The 13598-nt window shown below is 41.0% G+C and overlaps 1 protein-coding gene across 2 annotated transcripts in view; it reads left to right on the plus strand.

Moving 5' to 3' along the window:
- The window catches only part of frmd6 (FERM domain containing 6), a 125015-nt gene extending 112047 nt beyond the window's left edge, over positions 1–12968 (plus strand). The window contains exons 13-14 of one of the 2 annotated variants that reach the window (XM_043697633.1): positions 6134–6225; positions 10043–12968. In XM_043697633.1, coding sequence (XP_043553568.1) covers positions 6134–6225; positions 10043–10330 — 380 coding nt within the window. In that variant the 3' untranslated portion in view covers positions 10331–12968. Of the gene's footprint in view, positions 1–6133; positions 6226–9257; positions 9294–10042 lie in introns of those variants that run through there. The other variant, XM_043697634.1, reaches the window with a different exon arrangement.
- The last annotated feature ends 630 nt before the right edge of the window (positions 12969–13598 follow it).

Genomic DNA, 13598 nt, shown 5'->3' on the forward strand with positions numbered 1-13598 from the left:
CTGGACTAGGGGGGGATAGGACAGTGTCGAGGTAGGTAGATTTGAGTTCAGTGGGGCAGGAGCATGCTGAGACAATGGGTCGGCCAGGGTGGTCAGGCTTGTGGATCTTGGGAAGGAGGTAGAACCGGGCAGTGCGGGGTTCCCGGACTATGAGGTTGGAAGCTGTGGGTGGGAGATCTCCTGAGGTGATAAGGTTGTATATGGTCTGGGAGATGATGGTTTGGTGATGGGGGGTGGGGTCATGGTCGAGTGGGCAGTAGGAAGAGGTTTCCTCGAGTTGGCGTTTGGCTTCAGCGGTGTAGAGGTCAGTGCGCCAGACTACCACTGCACCCCCTTTATCCACTGGCTTGTTGGTGAGGTTGGGATTGGAGCAGAGGAATTGGAGGGCTGCGCGTTGTGAGGGTGAGAGGTTGGAGTGGGGGAGGGGGGTAGACAGGTTGAGGCGGTTAATGTCCCGGCGGCAGTTGGAAATGAAGAGGTTGAGGGCAGGTAATAGGCCAGCGCGGGGTGTCCAGGTGGATGCAGTGTGTTGGAGGTGGGCGAAGGGGTCCTCGGAAGGTGGGCGGGAGTCCTGATTGTGAAAGTAAGCTCGGAGACGGAGGCGACGGAAGAAGTATTCGATGTCACGGCGTGTATTAAATTCATTGATGCGTGGACGGAGGGGGATGAATGTGAATCCTTTGCTGAGGACTTAAACGTCGATTTTGCTGAAGCTCCTCGGATGCTGCCTGAACTGCTGTGCTCTTCCAGCACTATTGATCCAGAATCTGGTTTCCAGCATCTGCAGTCATTGTTTTTACCTTGTTGATGACACTGTGCTGTTGACCTAAGATTAATCCGAGCCAATACCATCTTTGGTCTAAAGTGTTACCTTCTATGTCTCACTTGGGAAGTAAATTTCCTGGCACTATTTAAAGACAAACTGTTCTCCTGGTTTGTTAGCGAGCAATATTACTCATAACAAATGGCATCAAAAAAACAAGACCATTTGCTCATTTGACTCACTGCTGTTTCTAACATCACTGCTGGATATGGCCGACTGGACTTGTTGCACTTCTTAATTACAGAAGTGACTTGGGAAATTACAAAGTGATCAGATTAGATAGAAACAGAAGTGTTTACAAAGATTTTATGGTGATCTTGGATGTCAAAAATGTACGAATATTTACTTTGTTTCCTGCAAGTTAAATTAGTGCAGAAGAAAAGTTTGGTGAGGAGGAGGAGAAGAGACAGATTCGATAATATCTGTGTTCAGACATGGGAAATGTGATGTGCTTCCACCCTTGTTGAAGCAGGCAGCACATAAGCTTTTAGAAGCCTGAGCATCCAGATGACTGTAGAGTGCAGCTCAATGCAGAATGGACTGCTGACTGGCTACAGGGGTTAAATAGTGTGCACAGCTAACATAATGCTTGGATACCTGAAAGCACAGCTCTGCTCCTTCAATAGGAGATACTGCAGCAATGTCTGGAAGATTTAAATTCATAGAAGTTTACAGCATGGAAACGGGCCCTTCAACGCAACTTGTCAATGCCACACAGTTTTCACAATTAATCTAGTTTCATTTCATCCGTATTCCTCCATACCTATTCCAACCATGTACCTGTTGAAATGTTTTTTTTAATGACAAAACTGTACTTGCTTCCACAATCCAATCCAGTCACTCTATTGAAAACATTACCTCTTTTGTATCTGTCCCCTCATCTTAAAGGAGGAGAAAGTGAGGACTGCAAATGCTGGAGATCAGAGTCGAATAGTGTGGGGCTGGAAAAGCACAGCAAGTCAGGCAGCATCCGAGGAGCAGGAGAGTTGACGTTTCGAGCATAAGCCCTCCACCTTAAACTTGTGCCGTCTAGTTTTAGACTCCCTTACAGTGGGGGAAAAAGCTGTTGGCTATCTGCCTTATCTATGCCTCTTATGATTTCATAGGTCCCTGTATGGTCACTCCTCCTATGTTCCAGTGAAAAATGTCCCAGCCTATTCAGCCTCTCCTTATAACTCAACAGGATAAGTACAGAAATTTAAATGGAGTGACAGGCAAGGGCGGAGACTCTTCGATGTGATGTGGGAGATGAGTGCTTTGGATAAAAGAAGGATGTCACGTGTTCACTGTGGGGTCAGAAAGTCCTCGAGACCAACCCTGAGAAGCAACTGGGTGCGGGTGGCTACGGACGTCATCTCCATCTTCTGGCTGGAGTACCACAACACGTTCAATGACCTGGCATGGGCAGTAAAAGGCAATAGCTTCAGATCTTTACACACATCTCCTACCCATCATCTCCATGCTGAATGCGTCATATCTGTATCACTCATTCAAAAACGTTCAGGACTTCTGCCTAACATTCAGATCTTTCACCTCATCCTATATGCCTATGCCACTCTGACTCGCACATCTTGCAGTTTCCATGTATCTCCTGTATTCAGCTGTACGTGAGCCAAACACATTGCAACACATTCCTGATGAAGAGCTTAGCTCGAAACGTCAACTCTCCTGCTCCTCGGATGCTGCCTGACCAGCTGTGCTTTTCCAGCACCACACTTTTTGACATTGTAACACACACTGACAAAGGTCACTCTCTTTTGCAGGCCAGGACAGCCCATAACCCCAGGTAGCAGTTGGGAATCCACATGGGATGGGTGTGTCTTTATCTGAAACAAAATCAGAAAACGCTGGAAAACCTCAGCATGTGCGGACAGAAAGCAGTTTTAATGTTTCTGGTCCAGTGACCCTTCTTCAGAACTGACCCGCTGAAATTTTCCAGCAAGTTGTGTTTTTGTTTCTGATTTCCTGCATCTGCAGCTCTTTTTGGGGTTTTTTTGCTTAGTGTCTTCAACAACTGTCCTCTGGACGATATAGTCCTGTGTCATGGAGCTAACTGTTACTGAGGCCAATTCATCCTGAGTACGTTCAGGATAAAGGTGTGCTCCTGCCATGAGTCCAATCTCAAATCCTCAGCATAGACTCATCATGAAAAGCAAGAGCTGCACCAGAACAAGGACTGTCACATGATAAGTACCTACTCAAATAGTGTCATAGTGTGAATTTTATAAGGATGTATAGAGTTGGGATCGGCATGTTGTGAAACACTATGTGAGTGGACTATGGACAGGGCAGGTGGGAAGGATGTCTGTGTGCCCACTCACTGGAGGAAAGGTTGCAGACAGGTTCTGGAGAGTATTCTGGTGGGGACTCCACTGGGGTATTACGGATATGGCCATCACTGATGCTTGCTGCGTTGACATGTCTTTTACACAATCTCATTTCATCAATAAAAAGCATGGACATTGTATGGCTATCAGAGCCCATCATTTCCAATATGGAAGTTGTGGTCAACCCCGTGGAAACACTAGTGGGCAAAGCCATGGTGTAGTACCTGATGGCTGCTGACTTGGCTTCCATTGCAGTGTCTCTATGGGAAGTGAGTGGAGGCTCAGACTGAGCTCATAGAGTCATAGAGATGTACATCATGGAAACAGACCATTCGGTCCAATCCGTTCATGCTGACCAGATATCCCAACCCAATCTAATCCCACCTGCCAGCACCCGGCCCAAATCCCTCCAAACCCTTCCTATTCATATACCCATCCAAATGCCTCTTAAATGTTGCAATTGTACCAGCCTCAAAATCAATATTTATTGCTGTGCAAGGTTCCCAGAGAGACTTGTCCCTTTTAGGTGATAACCAGGTTGCTACCTTGGGGCAGTGTCAGTGATTCAGAAACCTTTATATCCTCTCTCTCAGGCTGACAACCTTCATACTTGCCCCATTACTGCTCTACTTCTGCCCTTGCTGTTGCCTCTCTGGAATCCCAGGACACTGCCAGACCCACACCAAGACAATGCATCTGAGCCTGAGCCCATAGCACCCAGAGATGCTCGAAGAGGTCATAAAGATTGAGCTGCCTTTCCCCCTGAGTGAAGGCCAGCAGCATCCATCAACCATGCTGCAGTAATTAAGATAGCTCTGTAGAAGTGCAGGAAAGGAAACTGAATGGCATGCACTAAGAGCATGCACAAGGGTTGAACTTGAGCTTAGTATATGTGGTTGAAAGTGTTGGGAAATTGCTGTGGAATGTGGGAGCTGGTGTGGCTGAGAATGAGTGGGGGAAGATATTGTATTCAATACTGAAAGAGGGAGAGTATGAGCCTCGGTGGGAGGTAGATGCAGGAGCTAAGGTAGGGTGAGTGTGAGGTAGCAGAGAGAAATTGGTGGCACATTCCCATTGGCCGCCTTCCTGCATTGTTGAGTGCTCATCCAGACTGTGGATGCTGCACTGCCTGAGTAGCAACCTCAAGTCAGGTTGGTAGGGCTTGGTATCATGGTCACCTTTACTGGTCCTTTGGAAAGATTATGCCCCTCCTCTGTGCCACACTGTCCATGGGACGTCCACGTCCCTGCCCACAAAACAAAGCACCAATTTGTCTTGTCTGCCATGCCTCAGCAAAGGTCTACAACTGTGCTGGACTGCTGTGGATGAACACATGACCAGATTTAACAATGACAATTTAAATGTGGCACCGGTGCTAGGTTTGCCATACATTCTGGCTGTGACATGTACCTTGGGCTGCGGTGAGTGGGAGGATTGTGCTAACGAGACGGGCACCACAGCAGTGCAGCACCTTGTTAATGAGGCCTGTTTGCGCCTATCATGTGAGCAAACGCAGTGGCTCCCGCAGAGAAAAATCTCTATGAAATTCCATGAAAATGAGACTTAGCCCAAATATGGGAACATCCAGCCCACCAAAGTCCTCCCCTGGAATTTGGATGCTTCAAATAATGGCATAAGGGTACTGTGGACTCCATTGTGAAGCTGGGACAGATGATATGGGATTAGTACATGGACTTGAGCAGTCCAAAATGGCAGATTGTGCACCAAGTTGAAGTCAGAGGCTGTCTGATCCCTCAATCTGCAAGCATCTGGCACATGCGCAGCAAATCTGCACGTGTGCACTATCAGTCAAAGTGCAGCATAGTGGCATATAACACCCAATGGCTAGTTCCTGAGTTTGGGGTTTCAATAGCACAGCCAATAACAGCACTGTAGATCCTAAGTTTACTTTTTTTTGCATCACAGAGTAGTAAAGTGATCCCAAAATTGCTGAATAATGCCCCTTTCAGCAATCAGCGGAGCTTATTTCCTTGCTCTTCAGGTCACACTGTAGTCATGATGCAAATTTATGTAATTCAGATCCATAATGTTGCCATGGTGCCAATGTTATATCTAGACATCAGGAATATTGTGCCCAAAAATCATGCCATGAACAAAGGATAGAGAAATAACCCAGAGCGAGTGGCAGAATAAAATACAGTGAATGAGTATAGAAAGAATTCAGTGGATTAAGAGTAGAAGAAAAAGAAGTTGTAAAGAGAATGCATGAAGAAAAGTTAAAAGGACAAGCAGAAACTGATCAGTTGTAATGCGTGTTGGGAATTGTTGCATCGATTCTCGAGAAATTGAGTTGAAAGACCAGGCAATTATGTGAGATGGTCAAACATTATTACTCATACTGTATTTCAAAATAATTTTTTGTAGGGAATCTGTCCAATTTGCAATTGAATGTCATAACCAAGCTTCACCTGAAAATGATCAACTTCTGACACTCATGCCCAAGAAAATTCCACGTACACAGATTGGAATTGAGTTTTAAGAAGGTCTTGGGATGATTCACACACTGCTGGACTGGGACTCCTTGGCTTCATTTGTTTCCTTGCTAGCTCTCCAAGGTTGTGTTTCATGTCAGGATCATAAATTACATTAACAGTGTCCTTACAACATGAATTACTCGCTCCAACTGGAAACAGGAGAAATCCAGCAAGTTCAGGACACACAATGCAGAGGCTCACTACTGGGTTGCAGTTTTTTTCACTTTATTGAGGCTAGAAGTAGAATGGCACAAATTAGTCCAATTTGTAGAGAATTGGAACTCATGCTATTTCTTCTTCACTACAGATTGCCAGATTTTATTTCTAAAATGGGCTAATATTGGCAAGTGCTGCTAATTCTCAACAGTTTTTAACGCTAAGCTCACTTTATTCAATAGATAATGAAGCAGTGACTTCCTGGACACCACCTCAACCTAAGTTTGTAAAGGGTTCTGCAACCATTATAGCATCTCTCTTATTTGCTGCAGGGTTGATCGTACGGGAGCTGAGTTCTTCCACTTCCAGTTCTTCTGAAACAGTAGTGAGACTTTACGGCCAAAGTGTGGATTCATTACCACAGGTGAGTTCACCCAAGAATAAAATGATGCTGCGTGTTCTGAATGCCCTTGATTAGATTTAATTAAGCAAGTACCTATTTACTTTAATTTTAAAAATACTGCTGTACAACTGGTTTTGTTAGAACAGGACAGACAAACTAACCAACATACTATGTGATTATTTTCTGTTCCACACATGTTGAACTATCTGCTTCTCTACCCCATGGTAGCCCCATGGAAATGGAGCAAGTGAGGGAGGGCTAAGATGGCAGGAGGCATTGCCAAAATGGTTTGCCTGCTGGCATTAATCTTATTGCCTTTTTCTCCAGGTATGAGTTACATCCAGCATTTAAATAAGGTTCAAGAGTTAATATCTCTGTTTATGAGTGGGCACCTGTAAATTTACAGCCTAAGGAGGGAAAGTGGCTTCTACACTGCCTCCTTCTTCTTTTTAGATTCATTCACAGGATGTGGTCCTTGCTTATTAGACCATCACTTATTCCTCCTGCCTAGCTGCTCCTGACAAGCTGTGGTGAGCTGCCTTCTTGAACCACTGCCTTGGTATAAGTGTTAGAAAGTGAATTTCTGGAGTTTTGACTCTGGAACAGTGAAAGAATGGTTTTTAAAAAAAAGTTTCCAAGTCATAATGTTATGTGGCTCGAAGAAGGACTTTTGGACATTGAAGAGAGTAAGTGGAGTGCCGGTCATGTGGGCTGCTTTGTTCAAGATGGTTTTGATCTTCTTGAATGTAGGTGAAGCTGTGACCATCCAAGCAAGCAGAAAGTATTCCAATACATCCTGCCTTGGGTCTTGTAGATGGCAGACATGCTGTGGAGAATCTGCAGTTGAGTTACTCATAGAATTTCAAATGCTTTATCTGTTTTTTTTTGCTGTAATGTTAATATGGCCGATCTAGCTCTGTTTCTGATCAATGGTAAGCCTCAGGACATTGCTGATGGGGACAATCAGCAATTCTAATGGTGTTGAATATCAAGGGAAAATAGTTACGTATTCTCTTTGTGGCACAAATGTTACTTGGCATTTATCAACTCAAATGTGGATATTGTTGAGGTCTTGTTGCTTATGGATACTGAGTATCTGAAGAGTCGTGAATGGTCCTGAATATTGCGCAGCCATTAGCAAAGATCCCTACTTCTGACCTTTATGATTTAGCAATTCAAGATGGTTGGGCCTAGAATCCTAGCCTGTGGAACACCTGCAGAGATGTCCTGAGGCTGAGACAACTGACATCTAACAGCCACAACCATCTTCCTTTCTGCTAGCTGTAATTCCTGCCAGCAAAGAATTGCTTCATCCATGATTCCCACGGACTCCGTTACGTTCAGACTCCTTTTCGCTGCACTTCAGTTAAATGGTTCCTTGATGTCAAGAGGAATCACTCCCTATCCAAGTTCAGCTCCTTTAATTTATATTTGGATCAAGATTGTAGTGAGGTCAGGAACAAAGTATTTCCTTATTGAACTGAAGTGAGCTTCAGTGAGCATGATCTTGCTGAGGAAGTTCTGGAGCACACCTTCAGTGTTATTGTGGCAATGATAGGGTTCACAGATTCTGTGCACTGCAAGAATGCTGAAGCCCTTGCTGATGTTATCTGTTAGGCCTTTAGTGCCCTGCACCAAGAACTCTGTGGAACTTAACCCCAGCATACACTTCCTCAGAGTGCTGTTTTTGCAGATCCCATAATTTCACTCTGTTTTTCCACTGAAGTAGATTCTTGAAGATGATTTTTCTTCCATTGCAACAGGCACCCCAACGAGGTGACACTGTATTGATTCAGGCCTGGTGAGGGGAAGCAGTTTCCTCCTTTGGGCGAATCTTGTCAGATGTGGACTCCTTTACCCAGAACAAAGGTTTCCTGTTGTAATTCACCCGAAGGCAGAAGCGTATTTCTGACAAGGAGATAAAATATCACTCGTGTGCACGTTTACTATTCACTTTTTGAAAATGGCACAATGAAGAAGGCAGGAATTTCCATTGCTTTCAAAAGAACACTTTATTTTTTTGTCTGGTCAACAAATCAGTTGAACAAACCGGTACAGATGAAAATATAACAATGCTGTCCATAGTACAATGATCTCAACAATGGAGTGACCACATTTGAAGCTGGATTAGTTTTAAAAATGAAATACCTGCACAGAGCTCTGCAAAGTAGGCAGAAACTATTATGAGCAAGCTGGCCGTGGTGTTCCCTTTTGATGTTATAATAGTTTTAAAAGATCAGCAATACATACTAATTTAAATTAATTCCCCAGATTTCTGCAATACAATGGGGTGAACCTGTCTCTTATCTTTCTGGAACCTTTTAAAGGGAATTCAAAACAAATATTTACATTTTTACTTCCATCGGAATCCAAAGCAACTGTCCACTAGTTAGTACGTCAATACCATACTTAAGTACTTCCTGTAGTTCCTGCTACCGTTTTATGCCACCATCACATTCCAAGAGCCAATAGCATATGTCACAGGAGTTGGACACTTTGGGCATCTAACATTTTCTTTTCTATCCAAGTTAGAAATGGAAAGCTTTTGACTTATTTCTGTATTGAATAATTTTGTTAGATGTTGCATGTTTCTATAATGTGCATTTTTAGATTTCTTTAACCCATCAGTGTTTCAAACCTTTCCTGCTGTGTGCAGATATTCCCTATGACTAAATTCTGCCATAGAAGAGGAATATTTCACATAGGATGGTTGTGTACCTAACTGTTGTGCCACAATGGCCATTAAAAAATTCACTGCTCGTATCTGTGATTCATTCACTTGGACCAGTAACCTTTTTGCAAAATGAGCTTCTGTGACTTATACAGACCTGCATGATGATGTAGAACTACCACTGACATGAACCCCAACCTGTTCTTTCTGCAATAATCCATGCTTGTTAGTGTACAACAATAGCAGAGTAGGTCAACAGAAATGCTGGCTTTCATTGTAACTCAACCCACCTGGTGAAAATGGGGTGAGTGGGATGTTTACAATAGCAACAATCAATATATTCGCCTGGTCCTCTGAAATCACTCTGCCATCTTCATTTCAGATTCAATTAAATCCAGTATGCACCTGCTTGACATAGGTAGGTATCTCAAATATGAGTCAGACTGTGTAATTTGGATCTCAGTGCCAAAGTGACTGGAAAGGTCACAAGTTCCATTCAGCACCAAATGTAGAGTAAAACTTGAGGCAACCTTAAATCATGCCTAACCATATAGCTTTTGCAATGCTGTGAATATAGTGACAAGTGAATATAGTGCTTGGTGGTGCACAGCTATCTGCTAATAGGCAAATCTACAAAAATATATATTCCCAAGGAACAGCACTCAGCATGTTGGACCCTCAAGTCTCTCCCAAATGCATCCACTCAGTAGATCCAGACAAAATCACAATATTTAATGGTGAACTTAAAACTGAAGCATGCATTACAGTTGAAGTACTGGCACGGGACAGTCGATACCCAAAAATATCAGTTAACATCCAAGCTGGTGATTTTGTTTATCCATTTGGCTCATTATCCTTTAGATCAACTTAACTGGATAAATCATGTTTGTTTGTTTTCAAAAACCTTTAGTACTTGTACACCTTTGGGTCTAGCTGAAACAGTGTTTCCAAAGATCAGATTTACCTATTTTTATTTCTGGAATTAAAAGTTCAGCCATTCAGTTGAATTTGACAGCATCTAATATAGGCTACGTGAAGACTTGCCTTTTAAAATTTATTTGCAAATGATTTTGCAGAGATTCGGTTAGCAGTGACTTCTGATCAGTTAAAGTTTTGAAGTTATTTGAGTGAAATGGTTGCCTAATATATTGGTATTGTTACATACAGCCTGTGTGCAGAAAACCAAAGACCTCCACAGACCGGCATAGCCAAAGCTTGGATGATATTCGTCTTTATCAGAAGGACTTTATGGAGGTAGCCAACCTTTGTCAAGACGTTGCTCAGAGCTACACGTTTGGCTGTGCTCATGATCTGAATGAGGAAAGTAATTGCTGTAACCGGTGCTTGGCAGAGCAATACAATGCAACAAAGGAAACCTTTATTGTCAAACGAACAAGTAAATATTCATCTTTGGACCTTACAGCTGATGACTCTGTTCCTGAATTTGTGGTTTGAATGTTGAATTTTTACTATGCATTAGTGATGTGTACTGTAAGTCTGGCTGCCTACTGCATTCCAATGACCTTCCAAATCGACTGCCTACACTTCTCTGTTGAGTTGAAAGACTTTTTGTTTCAATCATCCAACGAACAGTTAGTTTATATTCTGCAGTTCTTCCATATTTCTGAACATAAACAACTTAGAAAGCAATGGATGCCAAGAAGCCAAAGAAACATGTTAACAGGAGTCTAAAACAATGATAAGAAGATGTATATTTTTGAGAGTCAACGAAAGTTCAGTTACAGCAAGACAGTCAGAATTCTTTGCACATTGACTCTTCTGTGGAAAGTTAGATCCACGGTGTTTGGAGTATTACAATTCAGTATTACACAAACAAAGAACTTTCTAAAAAAAACTTGTCTTTTTTATCAAGCAAATGTTACATAGTAAATCCTTAGGGTTTTTAACACATGTGTTAGTGGCACCATTACTATGTTGTTGAGCAACTTCTTGAAAATATTTCAGTTAAAGGTGTAGACTTGACCTTGGTACTGTGAACCTTGCAGTGTTGTGCTATTCTGTTTTATTCTTGTACCTTTTTAGGTGCCTTTATTTTACTTGTTGTCAGATGTATATGAGTGCAGTGACAATCAGAATCTTTTCTCTAGCTGCAAACTTTCGTCTCCACCCATAATAGACACAAAAAAGAAAATTACTTTATTGTGGGAAATGATTTGTCTTCTATATAGACACACAATCATATTGGGGATGGAATCTAAATTTGTTTTATGTGAGGTGTGGGATTGTTGGTCAATTTGAATATTTTTGCAGTTAGCTGGTAAATTCCACTGATTTTTGAAGATGGGTGAAATCTGCCGCTATGTACCAGGAGATGACTGCAAATGTGTGAGTTGAGAAATAGAGTCAGTTATAGTTTGCTGGTGGGTCAATGAAAGTACGAATGAGTGGGTAGCCCAATTGGCCTTTGAGTTCCAGTGTACCAAGGGACAAATTCAAGTTGAGTACTTTTGAATTCCAGTACATTTGTATTCAAAGACATGCTATTTATTTATATGCAGTTACTCAATGCGTATGATTCTAAATTCACATTTCTGTTTAATTTGCTGTCAGATTGGTTTGATAACTATAGTTTGCATTGATTTTCATTCTAAATTCCAGTGTTGTACGAGTGTAAATATGACACAAACCAGCACAAGTCAAGCAAATTTTTTTCAGTAATCATAGTCAAAGAATGATAATGTCCCATATACATGAAAAGGTTCCCCGCTGCAGGACAAAGGTTGTAATAGCAGATCACTAAACAGCTGTTGGGATCCATCAAGCTTTACTCATAGTATGAGTATAATAGATAACAAGGAAATTAATAGACCACATTAAAGGAATTTCATTTTTAATTTCATTAAGACCGTGTCATTTACATTGTGGCTGATATACAAATTAGCTTTAAGATGAACTAGCTTTGTTGCTAAATGGCTAAATTTTCAAGCTAATACATAGTATTTTACAATACATTATTGATGGCAATATTTTAACATTTAGCAGCATTTTTGCAACTGGAAGTTTCTTAAATATTTTTTGATATGAAACATGTTTCTATGGTATTTTTATATAACTGATATTTTTACATAAAATTATATTAATCAAGTAGTTGTCAAGTGCAGTGCAATTTTTAGCAGTATTATGGCAGTTAGCAGTACTGGAGGCAGTATTATAAACTGATAATTTCAGTAGATTGATATTTGTAAATAAATATTTTGTTTGGATAAGTAAGTTGGTTGGCCTTGTGAAAACATTGGATTACTCTATCCCTTCCCCACATAAGCACATTAATGACGGTTACTTCATAAAGGATCAAGGTACATTTTTAATTGTGATTCAATAAAGATGAATCAACTATTTCCAGTCACAGAAGGCACTAATCACAGTGTATTGGGTTCAATAACAAGGTAGGCATAGTTTGGGGTTTAATCGGACTATGTAGATGTTTTTAATACTGTGCAACCTTAAAACCTCCTTCTAATGAGATTACTAAGCTAATGATTGAATAATAACAAACATTGTTTCATTACATTCATGAAATGTGGGGCATCATCGGCTAGGCCAGTGTTTTTTTGACCCTATCCCTAATTACCCTGGAGAAGGCAGAAATTATCAGTAAACATTATTTGTAAATATATCACATTCTTTTGGGTATTCCAGTTTAGTTTGAAGCTGTAGTTGCGGTCTAAAAATGCATCAAGAATTTTAAAATTTGTTGAATTCTCAATACTTATTACTGAAGAATGTATTGGCAATTTAGCCATATTGGTAAAAAAATCCTTTGTTAATTGACCATATCATTTTAAATGGAGGCTTAATCATATACCTACATCAGATTTTTGAAATAGCAGAATTCCATGTTAGTTATATGAGGGATACAAAAGAGACTGGTTATCCACAGGTTAAGCTTGTAATTAAAGTCAACGTGGCACAGATTTTGTCCCATATTATTACTCGTAAGACCAGCAGGTTTATGGCATTGAAATTCCATCTGCTCCACGATGATGGGGCAAAGAAGAGCAGAACTGGATGGTTGGTGATGCCCTTATTTCCATAAATATGTATATCAATAAAGTCTGTTTCCAAAGATCAAGATCTATCAGTTAGTCTTTCATATGCATGTTTGTGACAGTGGTTCATGTATTCACAGAATCCCATAAATGCTTAATTTTCCTATCAACAATGTATCAGAATCAAACAACAGTTTCATGACAAGGATGTGAAAGGAGTTGACATTAGCTAACACTTGTAGCAAATCCTCAGTAGAAACTAGTTATTACATTATTTAATGTGTACATTTTTTAAAGGCATGAACAATTTATATGCATCATTCCATTTAGCAGAGTTATGAGAGTTAGAAATGCACAGAGGAAGTGGATTATAAGTTAATTCACTTTGTGTTTGACACCACTTGTGCAGCTGATCATTTGTGCAGAGGTAAAACAAACATCACTTTTGATGGTTTATCAAAACTCAATATTAATTGGCAATATGTCAGTTGATCAAAACTTCTGACACCCTAACATTCTTTACATTCAACAATGTTAGGAGCTTTTAAGAATATTCTTTTAGAATCCATGTCTCCAGGATTATCAGGGCTGTTGCAATGGCATATTGTTTGAAAGTTGATAATGATATACTAGTTTACGTTGTTTGCTCTAATTGCCCTTATGCATGTGAATGTTGGACTTCTGTAAAATACCAGTAATCTGCCCAACAGAAA

Source organism: Chiloscyllium plagiosum, chromosome 10 (assembly GCF_004010195.1).
Source record: "Chiloscyllium plagiosum isolate BGI_BamShark_2017 chromosome 10, ASM401019v2, whole genome shotgun sequence".
NCBI classification, from domain to species: Eukaryota; Metazoa; Chordata; class Chondrichthyes; order Orectolobiformes; family Hemiscylliidae; genus Chiloscyllium; species Chiloscyllium plagiosum.